The sequence below is a fragment of the Orcinus orca genome, chromosome 16 (genome assembly GCF_937001465.1).
Source record: "Orcinus orca chromosome 16, mOrcOrc1.1, whole genome shotgun sequence".
Taxonomy (NCBI): domain Eukaryota; kingdom Metazoa; phylum Chordata; class Mammalia; order Artiodactyla; family Delphinidae; genus Orcinus; species Orcinus orca.
Genome location: NC_064574.1, coordinates 1,353,574 through 1,374,423, shown reverse-complemented (window position 1 = coordinate 1,374,423; position 20,850 = coordinate 1,353,574). Strand labels below are relative to the sequence as shown.

At 62.2% G+C, this 20,850-nt stretch overlaps 3 protein-coding genes across 4 annotated transcripts in view; 1 reads left to right on the top strand and 2 right to left on the bottom strand.

Moving 5' to 3' along the window:
- The window catches only part of SRMS (src-related kinase lacking C-terminal regulatory tyrosine and N-terminal myristylation sites), a 28,315-nt gene extending 27,949 nt beyond the window's left edge, over nucleotides 1–366 (bottom strand). Inside the window, 2 exon segments of the mRNA XM_033410322.2 lie at nucleotides 1–178; nucleotides 181–366. Of these exon segments, the coding sequence (XP_033266213.1) occupies nucleotides 1–178; nucleotides 181–364 (362 nt within the window). The 5' untranslated portion in view covers nucleotides 365–366.
- Nucleotides 367–1,737: 1,371 nt separating this feature from the next.
- On the top strand, nucleotides 1,738–3,793 carry FNDC11 (fibronectin type III domain containing 11). The gene is made up of 2 exons (XM_012537652.3): nucleotides 1,738–1,876; nucleotides 2,742–3,793. Exons 1-2 carry the CDS (start codon nucleotides 1,786–1,788, stop codon nucleotides 3,734–3,736), a joined length of 1,086 nt encoding a protein of 361 aa, XP_012393106.3. The 5' UTR covers nucleotides 1,738–1,785; the 3' UTR covers nucleotides 3,737–3,793.
- Nucleotides 3,794–12,628: 8,835 nt separating this feature from the next.
- The window catches only part of GMEB2 (glucocorticoid modulatory element binding protein 2), a 24,449-nt gene continuing 16,227 nt past the window's right edge, over nucleotides 12,629–20,850 (bottom strand). For both annotated transcript variants that reach the window (XM_049699795.1, XM_049699794.1), the window contains 5 exons: nucleotides 18,584–18,741; nucleotides 16,691–16,762; nucleotides 16,196–16,333; nucleotides 15,758–15,880; nucleotides 12,629–15,217 (listed from right to left, as the gene is read on the bottom strand). In XM_049699795.1, coding sequence (XP_049555752.1) covers nucleotides 14,559–15,217; nucleotides 15,758–15,880; nucleotides 16,196–16,333; nucleotides 16,691–16,762; nucleotides 18,584–18,741 — 1,150 coding nt within the window. In that variant the 3' untranslated portion in view covers nucleotides 12,629–14,558. The remainder of the gene's footprint in view (nucleotides 15,218–15,757; nucleotides 15,881–16,195; nucleotides 16,334–16,690; nucleotides 16,763–18,583; nucleotides 18,742–20,850) is intronic.

The following is a 20,850-nucleotide window of genomic DNA, read 5'->3' as shown; positions in this document are numbered from 1 at the left end:
GGCTGGTTCCAGAGCGTCTCAGGGGCGGCCTTGGCCACGTAGGTGATGGGCACCAGCCCCGTGCTAGGCCAGCCCGCGAGCCGGCGGGCGAGGATGTAGCCGCCCTCCTCCCTGAGGGCGTGCAGCCTCTCCCCGCGGCTGACACTCAGGTCCTCCGCGCTCCGCGCCGTGAAGTCAGCGCCCTGAAGAGCTGCGCGGGGGCCGGGGGGTTGCAGGGCTCCGCGGTGGGGGGCTCCGCTGCCGCGGGTTCCGGCTCCACGTCGGCGTCGGAGTCCGGGTTCGGGAACCGCGGCGCGCCCGCCGGCCAGATCTTGTCCCAGAAGAAGGACAGGAAGGTCAGCAGCTTCCTGAAGAAGGGCTCCATGCCCGGCGGTGCGCCAGGCCCTGCAGGGGTCGGAAAGGGTGCAGCAGCGGGGCTCGGGGACCCCGACGGGGAGAAACTGGCGGCGCGGCGCGACGGTGAGCGCTGGAGCCTCGCTGGCGCAGGGGGGGCGGGTGAGAGTCGCTCCAGAGGTCCCCGCCCGCTCCCCGCGGTGCTCACATCAGCACAGGGTGGCCCCCCAGCCCCGGCCACACGACGGCCGCTGCTCTCCTCGACCTCTAGGGTGTCTCGCAGGCAGCACTGGTACCCCGACCGCTCCGAGCCGCGTGCGTCTGGGCCGGGATCTGTCCCAGGACGGCGTCGGGGCGGGGCCTGGAAGAGGGTTTCCCGAAACCTGCGTCTGGGCGGGGCTCTGGGGCGGGGTCTCGGTGGGTGGGGCCGTGGTGGGTGGGGTCTCGTGGGCTGTAGAAGGCGACGCAGGGAGGTCCCTGTGGGGAAGGAGACGTCTGGGTCTTGACTGTCAAGGTCACTCTCGTGGTGTGATCTTGTAGGACAGCTCCGCTAGGTGTTCCCCTTGGGGGAAATGGGCAAAGGGTGCTTGGGGTCTCTGTGTTATTTCTTATAACTGCAGGTGAATCCACAATTATCTCAAAACTGAAAGTTTAATTTTAAAAATTTAGCTGAGTAACAAGAAATAGAAAAAAAAAAAAAAAAAAAGATGGGGCCAGAGATGGCAGAGGTCCAGGACATGCCTGACCCAGAGCAGGAGGGGAGACTGCTCTGCCGCCCACCCCCTCTCTGTGGGTGGGCCGCAGGGCTGCGGGCGGCTTCCTCTCACCACTTTCCAGGTGCCAGCCTCCCTCTCAACCTTCAGATAGCACCCCCTTTCAAATAATCCAACTCTTGCGTTTCAGACCCCTAAATAACGACACAACAGCTACAACTTACAGAGTTAGCGCCCAGGGCGCCCACGCACCCCTTCCCAGGCCTGGACCCAGAGGACATCTGATGGGCGCTTAGCCCGGCAAAGCCTCCTCCCAAGACTGAGGTTACCGGGAGTGGTGGGCGTGCCCTGGGGGGCAGGCCTTGCCACGGAACAGAATGGGAGGGGAGCTCAGAGACAGACACCCTAGCCTGAAAGGGTCCCCACCACTGACCTGCAAGGGGGTGGAGGCAAGTGGCGTCCCCTGGCTTGAAGAGGCATCCCGGCCGGGGATCAGGCCGTGACGGTCCCAGGGAAGGGAGCGAAGCCTCTGGACGGTCTGTCTGAGCTGAAACCTGGGGGCGGGCCCGGGGCTGAGACTCGTTGGTTCCTTCAGTCGGGTCCTGGGGCGGGGAGCGAGCCCCGCGCGACCTGCCCGCAGCCCCTCAGGTTGAGGGCGCCCGACCCCCACGCCCTGGGCTCTCCGCCCACCCCGCCCCCACCCCCGGGGGGCGGGACGTCACAAAGGCCCGCGGTCCCCATGGCAACCCGCGGAACGCCGCGGCGCAAGGCTGGGCACGCCGGCTCAGCGCACAGTCGGCAGCACTGCTCCGCCCGCTGCACGACGAAAGGCAAGTGGGCGCGGGGAGGCGGGCTGGGGGGATGCAGGACTAGAGTGATGTGGCGGAGGTGGGGGTCGGTTGGGGGGAAGTGGGCCTGGGGCCCGGGGTGGGGGTTGTAGGGGGTCTCGGAGGCGAGGAGGGTGTAGGTCTGGGGTAGGAGGGCCAGGACAGAGGCTTCTTTGGAGGAGTTCACCAGCAGCCCCTCTGCCTTTTCCACCTGAGAGACGGTGGGCATCTGGAAACACCTCGGACCCGGACCTGTAGCCAGGTCTGGAGCTAGAGTTCCCTCCAGAGGCAGCTTGAATCTGCCCCAGGCTCCGGCCCCCGCAGGACTTAGGGCAGGAGTCCTGGGTCCTGGTCTCAGTTGCACCTCAGCCCAGATACCCTGTCTGCAGTGTTCAGGACCGGGGTCTGCCACCCCTGCCCCAGGAAGGTCAAGGCCTGGCATTTGGGGAGGGAGACCAACTTGGGTCCCAACCTCACTCTGCCCCTTAGCAGAGCAGCCTTGGGCGAGTCACTCAGCCTCTCAACTCCTTTCCGCACGGGCCGCCCTGGCCCAGAGCCCCCGTCTCAGCCCTGCCTTGTGTCATCACAAACGACCATCAGTAGAGTGTCGGGTTGGCCCCGCAGTGTCCGCTTTTATCTAGACCTGCAGCCTGCTCACCTGGCCCTCCAAGCAGCCTCTTTCCAGAGAGACGAGCCCTCCCCACAAAGTTCTCCCCGCGCCCCCCAGCAGGCTAGAGGGCCCAGCATGGGGGCCAGTGGGCCTGAAGTAACCCCCACACAAACACTGCCCCGAGTGAGCCCCTGGGTGGGCGGCAGAGGCCGGTCTGACCGTCCCGCTCACACCGGGCCCTCCACCCGCTGCTCCCAGACAGTGAACTTGCAGGTGACAGGCTGGACCCGGACAGAATGAAGCTGGACAGCCCTCAGTGCCTCCTGGACCAGGAGGAGGCGGGGGAGGCCGGGGATCGGCAGCTGCTAGAGCCCGAGACGTGGCGGACGTACGCGGAGCGCCGCATCGCTCTGCGCAAGTTCCTGACCGCGGACCTGAGCCCCCAGCTGCTCAAGCGCCACCACGCCCACGTGGAGCTCCTCAGGAAGTGCTCCTACTACATCGAGATCCTCCCCAAGCACCTGGCGCTGGGCGACCAGAACCCGCGGGTGCTGCCCACCACGTTCCAGTTCATCGAGCCCCAGAAGTTCCAGCGCATGAAGAAGGTGGGCGCGACCCAGGCCAAGATCCAGCTCCTGCTGCTAGGGGAGCTGCTGGAGCAGCTGGGCCACGGCCACTCTGAGCTGGACGCCCTGCTCGAGTCACCGGACCCTCAGCCCTTCCTGGCAGGCTGGGGGCTCGTGGAGCAGCGGCTGGCAGACCTGTCGGCCGTCATGGAGAGTTTCCTGGCCACGATGGTGCCAGGGCGTCTGCACATCAAACACCGCCTGGTGTCTGACATCAACGCCACCAAGATTCCCAACCTCCAGGTCACGCTGAGCGCCAAGACGCCCGTCACGTTCGACCGCAAGGAGTCGGTGGCCCACGAGGACTGGGCCAGCCTGCGCTGGTCTGTCACGCTCCAGCCGGCCGCGCCAGAGCAGTTTGAGCTGCGCTACAAGCTGCTGGACCCGCAGACACAGCAGGAGCGCGTGCAGTATAGCATCATCCCCGTGGCCGCCTACGCCTTCGACGTCCCCAACCTGCTGCCCAACCGCTCCTACGAGTTCACCATCAAGAGGGTGGAGGGCTACACGCTGGTGTACGAGCCCTGGCTGGACAGCCTCACCCTGCAGACCGGGCCGAGGGCCGTTGAAGGGCCCGCCCCCCGGCGGCTGGGCAAGCTAGGCCCGGCCCTGACCACACCTTCCTAGAAATGGCTTTTTAATACTTACACGCTAATAAAGAGGAGTATAAACACGCATCGGCAATTGAAGGAACAAACCTACTTCCTTATTAAAGGGGGTGGCAGCCACATGAGCGTTTTTCCTGACTCAGCCCAGCCCACCCACAAGTCCCTGCCCCCCCCCCAGCTCCTGCTTCCTTTTCTAGGGGGTGCCCCAGGCTGGCCTTTCCAGGACACTGACCCCTGGAGCAAGAAGCCTCAGCCCTGGCACGTAGCTGCCGCTGCCAATGAGAAGAGCTGCTCCGAGGCTCTGCCAGGTGGCAGCCCCAGCCCTTCCCCCATCCCCATCACAACAACCAGCTGTGACACCTGGGCACAGGCTCTGGCCGCCTTTCCTGCCTCTTACGCTGGGATTCCTCAAGGGAGGGCAATACCCCCAAGTCCTGCGCGGACCCCCGTGGGGGCAGTCACTACCTGCAGGCACAGATAGGCGCCAGTACTGTCAGCCCCAGCTTCATCGAGGCCAGGGCCCAAGGCCAAAAGGACATTTTAATGAAAATAAAAGTACTATCTTCTCCCCAAAAGAAGCTGAAGAACCCCCATTGCGAGGTGGGTTAGGGTCCTAGCAAGGGAGCCTGGTAGGTAACCCCCCCCAGGTCCACACAAATGCATACCTCCTGTTGGGGGCGGGGCCTCCCTACAGCCCATCGCCCCTCCCCACCAGCTCCTGGTGTCCAGCCCCAGACGGGCGACCTAGAGAGTCTGTCCTTGCTGCCAGTGTGCCCCGCAGCTCGGCCAGCAGCTCGCTCACTTCCTGAAGGCGACGCGGTCGTCGGCGTCTACCTGCTCCAGCAGCTTGGCCCTTCAGGTCCAGGAGGGCAGCGCCGTGTACCCTGGCTACGGCGGAGGAGGACTGTCCACGGGAAAAGGCCAGAGCCGCCCTCGGTACACTGCTAACCAGCTCTCCGTACACACACCGTGATGGTCACTAGGACAGCAGGCCCCTGAGAAGATAAGGTGTGGCCAGGGCAAGGGGTCAGGAACAGGGTCCCTCCCCCACTGAGAGGCGGTTTGGTGAGGCGGGGACCTTAACTGGGTCAGAAAGGCCCAGCACCACCACCCCAGCTATGGCCAGTGTCCTCTGCAGCGCTGGTATGTCTCAGCCTGCAGCTCCCCTCCCAGGCCTCTCCAGCCACCTGCGTGCTGCTGTATGCCACCCAGGGCGTCCAGCCACACTGTCATGCTATCTGTGGCATCGCGTGGCTATGAGGGGCTCCCTCCTGGATGTCCTGCAGATGGACTTGTCCCAAGGCTCCCAGGGGTCCCGGGCAGAGTCATTGTGCTTGCTCCAAGGAAATGTCCGGAGCAGCAGAGAGAAGTCTGGGGAGGGGAGAAGGGCAGGAGAGGCCAGGGGACCAGAGATGTGGGTTTGTGCTGGGTCACACTGATCCAGAGCCTGCACGCTGGGGTGAGGGCTCGCCAAGGGAGCTGCCCGTGGGTGCTGGGGCCTGGCACGCCGTCCGAGGGACTCCGGGGGGCTGGCCGTGGGGGTCTGTGTGCTCGTCCCCAGTGAGGGCGCGCGGCGTGAGCAGCTCCTTGTCATGGAGACTCAGCTCTTCAGCCTCCCACACGGCCATCTCCACGGCGCGGTGGTTGCCCCCGCATCAGGACGCCCCCTGCCCGCACAGCCACCCTCGCCCCACAGACTTGCGGAAGGCCAGCGGCTGGCCGTGCGGGAGACGTGGCCACACCTCCACACCTTGCGGCTTCCGGCGGCCTTGGTGCTCACGAGGGAAAGGAGAGAGGGGCAGGCTCCGTGCCTGGGGCAGCAGCCCCGGGAGCCCACGGGGCTGAGGCGTGGCGGACGGCGCTGGAAGCGTGGAGAGCAGAGCTGGAGGAAGCGACCCCCATCTCTGCGCGGATGGCCTCAGCCAGGCGCGCTGCTCACCCCGGGCCCCGCGGCCCCGCACCTGGGTCTTCAGCCTCAGACGGCTGCCGCAGTGCCCACAGTCAAAGGTCCAGACCAGCGCCTCCTCGGGGCTCCTGGCAAAGGGGTGCTGGTTGTGGTGGCGCCGGCAGCTGAGCCCCGGCTGCAGGAGCGGCAGACATGGCTGCGTGAGCCGCGGGATCGTGGGCAGGCGGTCTGCCTCACGCCGCACCCTGCTCCTGGCGGCTGGCTTCAGGCGGGCCAGCAGGATATCTTGCAGCAGCTGTGCTCCAGCCTGCTCAGGAGCTAAGTCTTTTCCATCAAGCCACTGGGTGCAGCGGAAGCAGCCCAGACACAGGTCCACCTGGGCGCGCAGGCCAGCCAGAGGTAGCTCCTCGGCGGCTTCGCGGCCCTGGCAACGCCATCTCTGATGCTGGCCTGGCTCTGCGGGGCGGTATCTGAGGCTCAGCTGGTCCTCTGCGCTGTTCACCTGCGATGAGAAATCTGGGACACGAGGACCGAGGGGCCGTGCACACCGGGCAGGGGCTCGGACACACTCTGCCTCTCCCACGGGCAAGGGAACTGACGGCGACACAAAGGTGATGTTTTAAAAGGAAATGGAGCGTCAGCCCTGAGTCAGAGAACCCACCGCTCCAAAGTGAAAACTTGAGCCCACCTCCAGCAGGGGACCAGCGGTGCGACCCCAGCCTGGGTTGATGGCCATAAACAGGGGTGGCTGGAGCCAGTTCAGGACCAGAGTCCAGAGATCACTGACTCTCCCCTGAGCGATTGTGCCCCCGGGTGACTCAAACGTCTGAGTGTGGAAATTACCTCTTGCCCCCCATTCCACCGCCCCCTCCCCCAGTACCAGGGCCGCCCCCAGACCACAGCGGTCTCTCCGCCCCTGGGGTCGCCCCGCGATCCCTCCGCTGGTCCACGGTGGGAGAGCCCCTGGGTCTCTGTGCAGAATTCCAGTCAGGCCCCGCGGGGGTCGCCGGAGGGCAGAGAGAGTGTGACCCTGGGCAGTTTGCTAAAAGGGCTGCAGGTTTGCGGGGAGAGAAACCCAGAAAAACAGAGCATGTGGAAAGGTGCTCCCAGCAGAGCTGGTGGGCGGCCCCCACCCAGGAAGGGGCCCTTTCCTCAATGGCACCAGCCAGCCTGGGTGGGAGGGGACCTGCCCTCTAAGCCGGGGAGACTCTGTGGTTATATCTACCCCCCTAAAATCCACCAAAGATGTCTGACCTGTGCCAGGCATCACCCACCATTACTTGCCGTGACCTCATCCAGCCTCACCTCCTAGACTGTAGAGCTGCCTGGACGAGGGGAGGGCCGGCCGTGCAACCAGCAGGTACGGGGACGTGTCAGGGACCCCGCGCTCCTCCTGGCTCTCCTGGGAGACGCCAGAGTCAGACGCATCTCCCAGCTCCACCACAGAGGCCCCCAGACTGTGCCACCAGTTAACCGCTCCCACCGTGCGGTAATAGGCAGTGAGACGAAGTGGTCATGACTGTTTTAAGCCGCCACCTTTTGGGGTGCTGTCTTGCACAGCAACAGATGACTGATATACCAACACCCGCCCTCCCACAGAGAGCCCACCCATGCCCACCCACGTGGGCGTCCTGTTGGGAGGGGCGGCGACGGAAGATGCCCGTTAAGTCAGGAAGCTGGCTGAGTGCCATGAATTGTCATGTCAGGAGCCTCAACGTACACAAAACATCCAGCTGCAGGAAACATTCCAAAAATACCAGCAGAAACAGAAGACCGTGGATGAGCCTACCAGTAAATACGCAAGAGAACTGAGAAGTTCCCGAGAGCCACAATAGGACGCCTCTGACAATGGGATGGGAAAGCGCTGCAACACGACTGCTGCCGTCAATCCTTCCTAAATGGATCTAAGAGTCTAATGCAGCTCCAGTAAAAACGCTCAGACGAATCAGAGGGCAGATAAGCTGAGTCTATTTTATGTTTTTATTTTTATCTTTTTAGCGTTTATTTATTTATTTGGCTGCTCTGGGTCTTAGTTGCAGCGTGCATGCGGGATCCAGTTCCCTGACCAGGGATCGAACCCGGGCCCCCTGCACTGGGAGCCCGGAGTCTTACCCACTGGACCACCAGGGAAGCCCCTGATAAGCTGATTTTAAAGTTCATTTGGAAAAGCACAACATACACAAGCAAGAATGGGCAGGAAAATTATTACACAGATGAGAACTAGGAAACTGAAGGAGAGAGAACACTCCCGAATTGAGCATCATCCTGATACCGAAGCCAGATGAGGAGGACGCCGCAGGAAACCACAGTTACAGACTGATAACACCCCTGACGAATATAGAGGCACAGATTCTCAGCAAAATATTAGCAAACTGAATTCAACAGCACATTTAAAATGCTGGGCTTATGGAAGGGCTATACCACAGCATAACAAAGGCCTCATGTGACAAACCCACACTTAATTCGATGGTGAAAAGTGAAAAGACTTTCAAGATCAGGAACAAGAGAGGGATGCCCACACTCGCCGTTTCTTTTATTTATTTATTTATTTATTTATTTATTTATTTATTTACTTTTAGCTGTGTTGGGTCTTCGTTGCTGCGCACAGGCTTTCTCTAGTTGTGGTGAGCAGGAGCTACTCCTCGTTGCGGTGCGCGGGCTTCTCATTGCGGTGGCTTCTCTTGTTGCAGAGCACGGGCTCTAGGCACGTGGGCTTCGGTAGTTGCAGCACACAGGCTCAGTAGTTGTGGCTCGCGGGCTCTAGAGCGCAGGCTCAGTAGTTGTGGCGCACAGGCTTAATTGCTCCGCGGCATGTGGGATCTTCCCGGACCAGGGCTCGAACCCGTGTCCCCTGCGTTGGCAGGCGGATTCTTAACCGCTGCGTCACCAGGGAAGCCCACACTCACCGTTTCTATTCAACAGAGTACTGGGGGGCCAAGTCCTCGGCCTCTTCAGCCCCTTACCCTCCTCGCCAAGCAGGCGTCACACACGGCATCCTGGACCCCTCCTCCCTCCCTACACCCATCAGCAAGTTGAGCCAGAACCAGATGCCTGCGTCCAAGTCTACAATCCTAAGCAGCCTCCCAGCTGGGTCCCTTATCCACATCCCTCTCTGCTAGGAACACAGCCGTCCTTTCAAAACTCTGCTCAGGAATAAATGCAGAGGTCTAGGAAAGCACAGTGTATGTAGCCATCATAGTGGTAAGTGAAGCAGGACGTCCGTGTGGTCTCAAATTATCTCCCCAAGCTACCTACTAATTACAAAGGGAAAGCCATCAGTGTCCCCAGAGACAGGACAGCCTGACTTCATGAGCCCCAGGCATGATGCATCGCGGGGGACACAGCCTCAAAAATGCAGACCTCGGGCTTCCCTGGTGGCGCAGTGGTTGAGAGTCCGCCTGCTGATGCAGGGGACACGGGTTCGTGCCCCGGTCCGGGAAGATCCCACATGCCGCGGAGCGGCTGGGCCCATGAGCCATGGCCGCTGAGCCTGTGCGTCCGGAGCCTGTGCTCTGCCGCAACGGGAGAGGCCACGACAGTGAGAGGCCCGCGTACTGAAAAAAAAAAAACAAAAAAAAAACTGGGCAAAAGACCTTAACAGACCTCCTTGCCAAAGAAGATATACAGATGGCAAATAAGCACACGAAAAGATGTCCCCATCATATGTCATCAGGGAAATGCAAATTTAAGCAATGAGACACCACGACACACCTACTGGAATGGCCCAAATCCAGAGCGCTGACAACACCAGACGCTGGTGAGCGTGTGGAGCAGCAGGAACTCCCGTTCGCTGCTGGTGGGAACGCACAATGGCGCAGTCACTTAGGTGGTGTCACCTGGGTGACAAAACTAAATATACTCTTACCATGGGATTCAGCAATCATGCTGCATGTTATTTACCCAAAGGAGTTGAAAACTCATGTCCACACAAAAACCGGCACACAGATGTTTATAGCAGCTGTATTCTAGTTGCCGAAACTCAGAACCGACCAGGATGCCCTTCAGCAGGTGACGGATAGATAAACTGTGGTGCACCCGGACAGTGGAATATTATTCAGCACTAATTGAAGTGAGCTATCAAGCCGTGAAAAGATGTGGAGGAACCTTAGATGCGTTTAACTAAGTGAAAGAAGGCAATCTGAAAAGGCTACAGACTGTGCGACTCCAACTCTATGACACTCCGGAAAAGGCGAAACTATGGAGACAGTGAAAAGATCAGGGGTTGCCAGGGGCTGTGGGGAGGGAGGGATGAACAGGCAGAGCAGGACGTTTAGGGCAGTTAAGCTACTCTGTATGATACTGTAAAGGTGTATACACGTCATCATACATTTGTCCAAACCCGTAGAACGTACACCAAGTGTGGGCCCTGATGTAATTTCGGACTCTGGGTGATGACGACGTATCCACGTAGGCTCACTGGCTTTAACAAATATCCCACTGTCGTGGGTTGTGGAGGAAGCTGCGCCAGCTGGAGGGGGATGGGGGATGGGGGAATGGGGGATGGGGGATGGGAAATCTCTATTTTCCACCCAACTTTGCTGGGAACCTAAAATAGATAAATAAATAAATAAGAATAATAAATAAATACATAATAAATTTTAAAGTATTTTATTTAAGGGATGTCAAACCAACGCACCAACCAAGAGGGCGATTGTGAGTCATCTCGCTCAGAAACCGATGGATCAAGCTGAACAAAAAACATCCACAAGTAACGAAATGCCAAACAGCACAGGTAAGAACCTGACCCAACAGACGCAAAACCCGCTCAGCCAAGAGAAAATACACGTTTTGTTTTCAAGCACACGTGGCCGCTTACAAGAATCAATGTGGTATGGGCACCGATGGGCAGATACATGTCATCACATATGGGTGCCGGTGCCCCCCTGAGACGGAGGACCTCAGGCAGGGCTGTGTGGGGGCTGGAGGGACACTGGGAGATGGGGACCACGTGGGAGAGGGCGGGGTCCCTCTTGAGGACATCTGGCATCTGGCCCCGCCCCCGGGGCCCGTCTGGTGAGCCCTGCTGCAAACAGATGGCCCCTGCCCCCTCGGGTTCCTGTGCCACTCTGCCCACAAGGAGTGCTCAGCCACACTGGGCAGGAATTCGCTTGAGGTGGGCAGTGCCCTCGTGCCCCAGCCCCTGGGAGGGGACGGGTCCTTCTGTCCGCCCCCTGGCTGTGCTAAGAGGCTACACCCGCACCCATGACTCTCTTCAGTGTGCTTTCAATGATCAAAGAACCGGTTTTTGAGGGTGATCTGCAAATCGCTGGAGGAGAAAAGTTGACCCGAGGTGCCCCCACCAGGAGGCTGCCCCGCCTTCAAGTCCCCACCCTTTCCCGGACCCTGCTCTCCACCGGCGCGGCTCTCCCTGCCGGGGTTCCATCCAGCCCAAGGCTGCAGGAACCAGTGCGCACAGGCCGAGGATGAGGGAGACGCCGGGTCCACTATCAGTTTGGAACGCAGAGAAGGAAGCAGCAAATGCCGTGAGGCAGGGTCCTCACTCCCCGGGTCCGGGCGCTGGGTGCAACGGCCCCTGCTGGAAACCCACCCTTCTGAGTTTTGGGGTGCTTCCGTGCACGCCCTCTCTTGCAAGAACCAGGCGTTAACAAGCTCTCAGCTGCATTCCCGCCCCGCCCCCGCCCATGCTGGCTCACCGGGGCCCACCGTCCCTGAGGCATCTGTGGGCACCCCAGATCTGATGGCCCAGGACATAGTTCTGGGGGCACCGCCATCCACCCAGCTGCTCAGGCCAGCCTCCTGAGACCTCACCTCCAAGACACAGCCCCTCCATCACTCTGAGCCACGGTGACTGCTCCGCTCCGGCCTCGGGCCTGCCCCCTCCCTCCCACTGCCCACTCTCCACACGTGGTCTCTCCTGCCTGCCCAGGCGCTGACACTGCCCAGGGCCCCTCACTGCGCTCTGCCCCTGGAGTGGCTATGCCCTGTTCACGGCCCTGGACACCTTCCACTCCCGACATGCCCCCTTGCGTGGTTCTCAGGCCACAGGAGCCAGGCTCAGAGGAGTCAGTGGGGTCCTGGGCAGGCCCCACAGCTGAGAACACGGGAGCAGCCAGTGGGAGTGGGCGGAGGTGGGCGGCCGCCTGCCTGGGCTGCAGAGCCTCCCCAAACACCTCGGCCACGGACACGGGCGAGGAGGACCCTGCGGCGTGGCCAGGGGCTTTCCTCCTGAGGAGTGGGGATGGGGGATGGTGGTCACGTGACCCCTAGAAAGGGCTGCGTGGAGATGCAAGAGACCGAAGACACAGAGGGACCCACAGCCTCTGCAAGGACCAGCCTAGGCGGTCAGCTCAGTCAGCAACTGCAGCTTCTGATCAGGACCAACCAGAGAGAGCCAACGTGTCCCCCAAACCGGTCATGAAGGATGCCCCCTGCCAGCCCCCTCCAGCGAACAACACCGGCCTCCCTCCCCCCACAGGCCTCCCCAGCGTCGGCACCGCCCCGAGGCGAGCCCCCTGCCCATTCTCTGTCGGGGCTTGAGGGCGATGACCCTGGGGCAGAGAATGGGTGCTGGGGACGATGGGCAGGAAGACCCCAGCCCTGGGCACTGGCAGGAGCCTCCGACCTGGACGTCCAGGGAGCCCCGTTCCCACACCGGCCCTACACTGCTCCGGACAAGCGGCTCAACCTCTACCACGTGGAGGGGTCATCAGGCTGTGGCCCATCAGTGCGGCAGCCCACGTTTGATTCCAAGACCCAGAGGCCTCACCGCTGCCCGTGAGCAGTTAAGCCCGACCACCCTCACGTGTGAGAACGCAGAGCACAGCCCACTGGCCATGGTCTGCTGGTCACGGTGACTCCAGGCAAGTCCACTGCACACGGGGGAGATCCAAGGCCAGCTGCTCGACCTCAGGGCAGCAGAAGGGCCGTGGGCCCCCGGACCACCCTCTCCAGAGCAGGCTGGGGAGCGGGCAGGCACCGCCCCCAGGGGGCACGTCCCCATGTCACCCACCCACTCACAGCCTTTCATCACCAGGCACACACACGTTATGAAAAACGTTTTTATTTTAAATCAAAGTACCAAGCAGATACTTGCAAAACAACATACAAAGTAGAACTCAGATGCCTCCCTTCCCCAGGCTGCCTCCGAGCCCCACAGATCCGGTTCTACCTTCCCAGACGCCCGAGCCGGGACAGCCTGCACGCACCCAGTGGGTGGAAGGGGGAAGTGGCGGGTGGCGACAGCGAGATGGCCCGACCCCACAGTGGGCTGAGGTTTCCTGGAGGACAGTGGGCCCCTCCCCACACCCCGGGTTCAGGGCCCGCCAGGCGCCGGTGTCCACAGGAGCAGCTGTCGGTGGCTTCCGTCCGTGTGGCTCTGAAACCAACTTTCCTCCCGGTGCCACGTGGCCTGCGGGCGGGGCGGCTTCCGAGAGGTGGCAGGTCTGACCGGAGAGGCTCCAAGCACAAGACGCCCGGCTCCACTCGCGACGCGTTCTGATACGGTCTGAGCCAGACTCGGGACGGGCTGGGCGCCTAGCCCACGGGCTCCCACCACACGTGTATGAGACGCGCCTGGAAGAGGAGCGTGTAGCAAACAGGGAAGTGACACCGCGCTGAAACCAGCAGGCCCGAGACAACGGCCAACCGGACCTGACAGAAACAAAACAGCCTCGGTGCTTGACGCGGGGCGAGGGTGCTGAGGGGGCGTCCAGGCCGCCTGACAGACGGAAGGACGGATGGATGGATGGACGGAGCCCAGTTCCCTTCAAAGTGCGAGGCGGGCAGTGGCTTCTCTCTGGGTCTCCACAGGTGACAGACAGGAGGCCCAGGGTGCCCGTGGGGACCCTCTGCTGCAGTGGCTCAAGGCCTGCAGGAAGGCCCCTCCCTGGTCTTCCTCCTGAGTCCACAACCAGAAGGGCAGAGGGCCGACTGGCCCACGGACATCCTTCCCGCGAGCATCTGGGTGCCCCCACCTCACCCAGCACTGGCCCCGAACGCCCGCCTCCAGGAGGGGGCCCCACCAGCACGCTGAACACAGGGGATCACGAGCCCTGACCTGAGGCGCGTCCCAACTGGGAGTGAACCCTCCAGAGCCCCTGCTTGTTCTTTCCACGCGCCCTCCTCAGGCCAAAGCCGCGGGGGACGCCCACCATCTTGCTCCCCTGGGGCCTTCCCGACAGTCCCTGTGTACAAAACACTCTGGAACCCAGAACAGATCGGGAAGCCTAGGCACTCAGCGTCGTTTAGGTTGAAAACACTATAAACCTGACTCTTCCTAGAAGCCTACTAAGGAGTTCACTTAAAAATACCCCCAGAGCGTGTGCAATGGCCCCTGAGCCCCTGAGCACCTGCCAGGCAGGAGTGGGGGCGGGGTGCCCCCCCCCGGCCTGTGCTGCTCAGGCCCCTCGGCCCCTCTGGCCAGGCAGGTGCCCCGGGGTCTGCACCCCGACCCCTGGGTGCCCTGCAGCACCACTGATGCCTGTTCCAGAGGTGGGAGAACAGGGCGCTGGCCACGCTAAACCTACAGAAAACTGTGGGAAGAGACCAAATCCATAGGATCCATGGGTTTCCACACTTGGGACAGTTCCCAAGACACGTGTCAGTAACGGCCCGGCCCAGCCGGTGGGCCAGGCCCCGCCCCCCGCCCTGCTTCTGCTGCCAGCTGCACCTGGGCCCCCTTGGCCTCCCCGGCCTGGCTCCTGACCAAGGCCCCACATGTAAACAGTATTAATAAGCAACAGATGGAAAAATATATTTCCCAGAAAACAGGGGAGGAGGCTCAGAACCCGGGGACCCGTCTCAGGCTGCTGCCACGTCCCTCTCCTCTCCTCTCCGTCTGTTTTGGCGTTTCCTCTCTTTGGTTCAGCAGCCCCGCGTGGCCCGCCGGGCGCCAGCGCTGTGCTCCCGGCCAGCCACGGCCTGAGGAGAGGCGGCCAGCCCTGTGCTCACGAGGGGCCTCGCCCTCCGCCAACGGCTACTTGTGCTCATGGCCCTCCGCCATGGCGGCCACCTCGATGGTGGCCGTGTGCTCCTCGGGTCCCGGGGCGGCCACGGCGCTCTCAACAGCCCCCGTGGGCACCGTCACGATGGTGCTGCCCCCGGGCGACACCTGGGCCACGTTCTGCAGGGTGGGGCCCAGGCCGGGCAGGGTGAGCAGCTGCAGCGGGCTCACCACCTTGACCACAGTGCTGCCGTCCTGCATGGCGGCTGTGCTCAGGACCGTGAGGCTGGACGCGTCCGGGTGGATCTCCACCGTGCTGGGGAAGGTAGTGCCCGAGGAGGCCAGCACCGTGTAGCCCCCAAGCAGCGGTGAAGCGGGGGAGCTTGCCGGAGCAGCCTGGGGCATGGCCTTGCCCAGCATGGGGGAGGGCAGGGTGGACACCACTTTGCCCAGCGGCACGCTGGTGAGCTGGGAGACGGGCACACCGGGGGTCAGGGCGATCTGGGCGGACTGGGCGAGCACCTGCGAGGCGATGGCGGCCGGCCCGGACGTGGCCCTTGCGAGCCGGGGCCGCTTCACGGGGGGGGGCAGGGAGACAGGCGTCAGCGTCATGAGCACGTTGCTGAGGTGCTGCGACTTGTGCTTGAGCTCCTTGGCCCGACGGCGGTGCTCGTCACACTGCTGCTCCAGGGCTGCGGCGACAGCGACAGGGCGTGACCGCGGGGCACAGCGGGCACCCACAGCCTGCCCTGGACGGGGCCTGCGCTGACTTGGGGCCTGACCCTCACGTCCTCACGGTGATGCTCTGTCCTGTCCCCCACGGCCCTTGCAGTGACACTCTGTGTGGGGCCTGCTCTGATGGGGACCCACCGCTCTGAGGAAGCAAAAGAGTCATCCTGAGCAGCTACCTTGCTCCGCCCGACGTGGGGACAGGCCTCCCCTGTTCTCTGTACTGGGTTCCGCCCGACGTGGGGACAGGCCTCCCCTGTTCCCTGTACTGTTTCCAATCATCCTAGCGCTCGCAGGAAAGCTGCCTCGGTGACGTACTAAGATAAGGAGGGCACAGCGTAAGCAGCCTGTCTCACGCGTGGCCGCAGGCACCCCCCCAGGAAGGTGCCGCCTCACAGGCAAACCGCGGGGCCGAGGGGGAATTCACCGGAAGCCTGGCTGGGGTCATCTCGGGGTCACCGCCCCCGCGCAGCTGGGCGGCTCATGGCACAAGGCCAGCGTACCTGCCAGGTCGCGGGCGTACTGCTCCCGCGAGCGGTCCATCTGGCACTTGTGGCTGGCCAGCACCTTCTTCACGAGGTCCAGCATGCCGAAGTTCTGCACGATGTTGTTGAGGAGGACGGCGTCTACAAGGGCAGGGCGAGCACACAGTGAGAACGCACCGGCCCACAGCAGGGTCTGGGGCACGCCACGCCCCCCGGTGAGATGAGGGGCTGGGCCCAGCAGGTTACTGATTCCCGGCCTCAGCTTCGTCCCCGTGGCAAGGAGGGACCTGGTGGGAACAGGCTAACTGCCCACCCCCGCCAACGCTGCTGGGCTCAGCTCGGAGCCAGAAGGAGCAGGCTGCACCCACGGGCGTCCTGAAGCCGCCCACCACCGCCACCACCACGAGCAGAAGAGGCCTCCGGGCCCACAGACCAGGGCAGGGCAAGACCGCTCACCTCGGAGCTGCAGGGGAGGGTCCTGGACCCGCTGCTGCAGACCCTTCATGGTCTCCACCAGCTCCTGGTGGAACTCCTGTATGACCTCGTCCAGCAGGCCTGCGTCCTTCAGCCCTCGCCAGAAGGCAAACGTGTCATCTGTGAGAGAAGGAGCGGCTCAGAGATGGGGAGTCCTGCACAGGCAGCCCCACCGCCGGTTCCAACCACACGGAGGAGCAAAGAACTGCCAGGAGAACACGGCTCTGAGGGGCAGTAGTGCCCCCCACAACCATACGCGCAAGTCCAGTGGGTGGGCCCTGCACTTCCTGCAAGAGGACGCCCGGCGGTCCGCAAAGGCGAAACCAGCCGCAGATGGGAGCCCCGCCCCAACGCACCCCCTCGGTGAAAAGCCACGGGAAGGCCCCGCCCCCGCCGTGAGCCACTCAGGAAGGCTCCGCCCCTGCCGTGAGAAGCCCAGGAAGGCCCCGCCCCCACCGTGAGAAGCCCAGCCCGCACCTCCGACGGCTGTGGTCCAGTCCCCAGGGTCCTCACAAGTCTCGATGGTGATAGTGGCAGGAGCACCGTTCACTGCAACCAAGATGAGCCCGGTGAGCTTCGCCTGCGACAGGCCAGCGTCCCACCCACCACCCACCCCAGCTCTGACTCGCCGCAGCCACCCTCATTTTCACAAAATTGACTGAGGTGCACGAGCACAACAGAGCATGCACGTGCCCTGCGTTCTAAATTCACTGTTAAACATGTAAAAAGAAGGAGCTGGAACATGCCTCCTCGAACCTGTCCACGTGTCCTCAACATGCTGCTGTCCTTGTCACGGCCACAAGCGTCTACAGCCTGCTGGCCGGGGGCCACAGGCCAGCCTTTCTGCCTGGCCTGCTCTTGGGGTCTCTGTCTCACTGACACTAAGCATCCGTCTCAGCAGCTACCATGTTTCCGTCTTTGTAAATCAGAAGCGGGACTTAGAGACGCAAGCCATCCCAGCTGGGCCACCTCTGACTCCAGTGTCTGCGGAGTCCTGGACACGGTCTGGATCTGGCCATTGGGGCTGAGCAACAAGCCTGGAAGCCTAGCCTCTGGGTGCGCCCCCTGACCTCACGCCAGCCTCGCTCACATCTGACAGACGTCGGCTGGGGATGCGAGATGCCTGAAATAGCTCCTTCCTAGTCTGGGCTGGTGCAGAGAGGCAACGCAGGTGTTCTGAGGACTCTGGCTGAAGAGACCACCGTGGAGGTGAGTTTAAGCAAAGCGACACACCATCCAAGCCACCCAGGGACAACAGGCTTCTAAGAGCTAAATCCCAAACCCCATGTGGCCTTTACCGGACACGGCGCTCTGACTGGAGCGTCAGCGCCCAGAGCCTTCCTGGAGATCTGTCACTGCGGCCGCCTTTTACAAGGCAGAACAGAGAGTCTGGACCCAATGACCCGGAGGAGGCCCTGTTCCCACGGAAGCCACTGGCCCACCAGGAGTGCTGTCTCCCTGTGTCTCCTGGGGGCGGGGGCGGGGGCCTTACCGTGACCCAGCCCCTCCCACACTGTGTAGTGCAGTCCCAGGGCCAGCCCTGACTGCCGGCAGCCTGCGTGTTCCTAGAGCTCCTGGGAGGGACTCCCACACTGGGCCAGCTGCCAGCCCGTGCAGGTAGGGGCAGGGACTCATTTGGGGTGAACCCCAGGACCTCACTTTGCCCCCAAGCCTCCCTCTCCATCCTCCTAAGTACAGGACAAGGCCCCTCGACCAACCACCGTCTGGTCAGCCATAAGGACAGTCCCTGGCCACGCGGCAGCAGGCCCAGACTGACCTGTGGAGCAACAACTTAGGGACAATGCAATTCCCATCACAGGAAAGGTAGCGCCACCAAGTTATCAATGGGCAACATGAACAGGGAACTTGGGACCGGATTTCATGCTAACTTGTTTTAAAAAGAATCTCTGTATTCAAAAATCTGGAAAGAATTCCAGGAAATGTTTAGTCCTTCTACCAGTTAGAGCAACAGATGCCAACGCAGAACATCATAAACCCATCAACAAATCTCAAGTTGCGGGAAGTGCACGAGCCGGAACCAAGCGCCATGGGGAGCGGCCCCAGGGCAAGGACAGAGGGCAGACCAGGCGCGTGGGGCGCTCCCTGCACTGGCCGAAGCCGGGGGTGGGCACTGCACGTTTGCTCTGTTATTCTTCATACTTTTCTCTACACGCGAATCATTGTATTTTATAATAAAAATGGCTTAGAAAGAGGAAGTACTTCAGTCTTCCCTGTGGATGAAACAGCAATTCAGCTAGACTTCCTCGGTGAGGAGGGAGGTGGCTGCGGACCCCTGGGGCCTGGAAGGGACAGCTGAGTGGACAGGGAGGCCCCGCTTGTGGCCGGCAGCAGAGGTGGCCCAGCACGTACCATCGGCCGTGGCAGGCGTGAGCGGGATGTACTCGGCAGGCGTGGGGCTGCCCAGGGATGCACGGGCCCCCGAGAGGTCGATCTTGGTGCTGCGGCAGGTGTTGGAGCAGACCCTGTCATGCTGGTAGAAGTCCAGCTCCCCGGAGTCCATGATCTTCCTGCGCAGAGGAGGGCGGGGTGTCAGCCACGGAAGGCCTACCCCGGGGTGGGCCCAGAGTGGTGTGTCTGCGGAGGCAGGCTCCACCGGGGCTCCCGGGCAGGCCTCTCCAACACCCCAGCACAGCTCTCTCAGGTGGCGTGGGGACGCCTGCGTGTGGCTCTGTCCACAGGAAGGGCGACCACAGTGGCTGGTGCTCCGAGGGAGGTGGCTGTCCAGAGACGCCGGTCAGCACTGAGGGGCTGGGCCTCTCCGAGATGCTCTGCTGCCCGCCAGCCCCGGGGTGGGGGGGACGACGCAGGGCCAAAAGAGGTGCTGACGGCGGCACACCCGCCTGGTGCGTGGCCCAAAACTCGAGACCCTCCAGAAGCAGCAACAGCGCCAGCGCCTCTGGATTCTCGCTGTGTCACCTCCCAGCCTCAGTTTTACCAGGAAGGCGCCACATGTGCCCTGCCTGCTGGGACGCCCCCCAGGCCCTCCTCTCTGGCCTCTCCCAGAGCTCCTGGGCTTCATTTCGGTGCATCTCAACTGGCCTGCCTCGACCCGCGAAAGGATCGGACGGCTCTGGGGCTGCCGCCCACCTCGGCCTTGGGGCAGCGTGAACGCGCTGGCTCCAGGGAGTGCAGCAGACGGCACCTCCCGGCGGTGCTCTTCCAATCAAACAGTCACAGCCGCACCACCAAGATACTCACGCCCGGCGGCAGGTGGGGCTGAGAGAGGAAAGAGCTGGGTTGATGGGAGGGTGCAAAGCTGCTCCGGGGGAAGGAAGGGGCTCCCCAGGGAGAGTGACAGGGCTCCCACGGGCTGCAGGCACCCAGGGCAGCAGACATGCCCAAGGACAGCAAGAAGCCGCTTCCCCCGGGAATGAACACAGGAAGGAGAGGGGCCCCTTCAGCAGCAAAGCAACCAGATCCCGCCCCTCTGGACACCATGAAAAACCATGGCTGTCTCTGGACAGGCACGCAGCAGGGCCCAATTCGGAGGGGCGAGCCGTTACCACCAAAGCAGAAAATGTTAGAACACGGAAATCAGGCATTAACGCTCCTGGGGGTATAAATGCAAAAGCCTAGTCTGTCCTCAGCCTTCTTGGAAGCGGCATCACCCTTCCCGTTTCACAGGTGGAAGGGAGGAGCTCCGAAGGCCACCCGTGACAGGCCACACCCACCAGGGCGGCTGGTGGAACGGGCACCGCAGAGGGCCCCACGGGAGAGCCTGAGCAGGACACTCCAGACCCTCGACATTCTAGGACCTGATGTCGGTGTGAAGTAGCGAAGAGCCAGCCTGAAGCTTCCCACCAATTCCTACTTAATTTCAAAGGGAAGACGCAGTGTACAGGGAGAAAGGTGAGTGGACGCCACACCAAGACCCCGCCACCAACAAGGGAAGCCGATGGGGCACAGGCCAGCAGGACTGACTCTAAAAACAGGAAAGTTGGGGCTCTAGGCCAAGACACCCCGAAAGCGTCAACGCCACGACTGTCACAAGGTCACAGGAACAGTGCAGCTTGGAGGAGACCAATGCTGCCAGTGAACAAAGACAGTCCGGACAGGACCCTTGCTGGCAGACTGGTCATCCAGAAAGGACGATGTCTGGACAACTGGACAGACCAACACACAGCAGCTTAAAGAAGCGCAGGCTCTCAACAGGGACCCGAGTCTGGGGTGATGGTGGGAGACACACGGGGGTAGGTGCTGCCTCAGAAGGAAGAAGGCTGCCCTGGCCACTGTCCTGACGTGCAGACAGCTTCACGGCCAGTGTCTTCCTGGTGACACAGTCACAGGTGCCTCGGTAACGGACTGGTGGTGATCAAACCAAGACAGAAAGGGCTTCCCTGGGGGCGCAGTGGTTGGGAATCCGCCTGCCAATGCAGGGGATACGGGTTTGAGCCCTGGTCCGGGAAGATCCCACATGCCACAGAGCAACTAAGCCTGTGCACCACAACTACTGAGCCTGAGCTCTAGAGCCTACGAGCCACAGCTATTGAGCCCGCAAGCCACAACTACTGAGCCGACGCTGCACAACTACTGAGCCCACGCTCCACAACTACTGAAGCCCGCACCACTCCTAGAGCCCGTGCTCCACAACAAGAGACGCCACCGCAGTGAGAAGC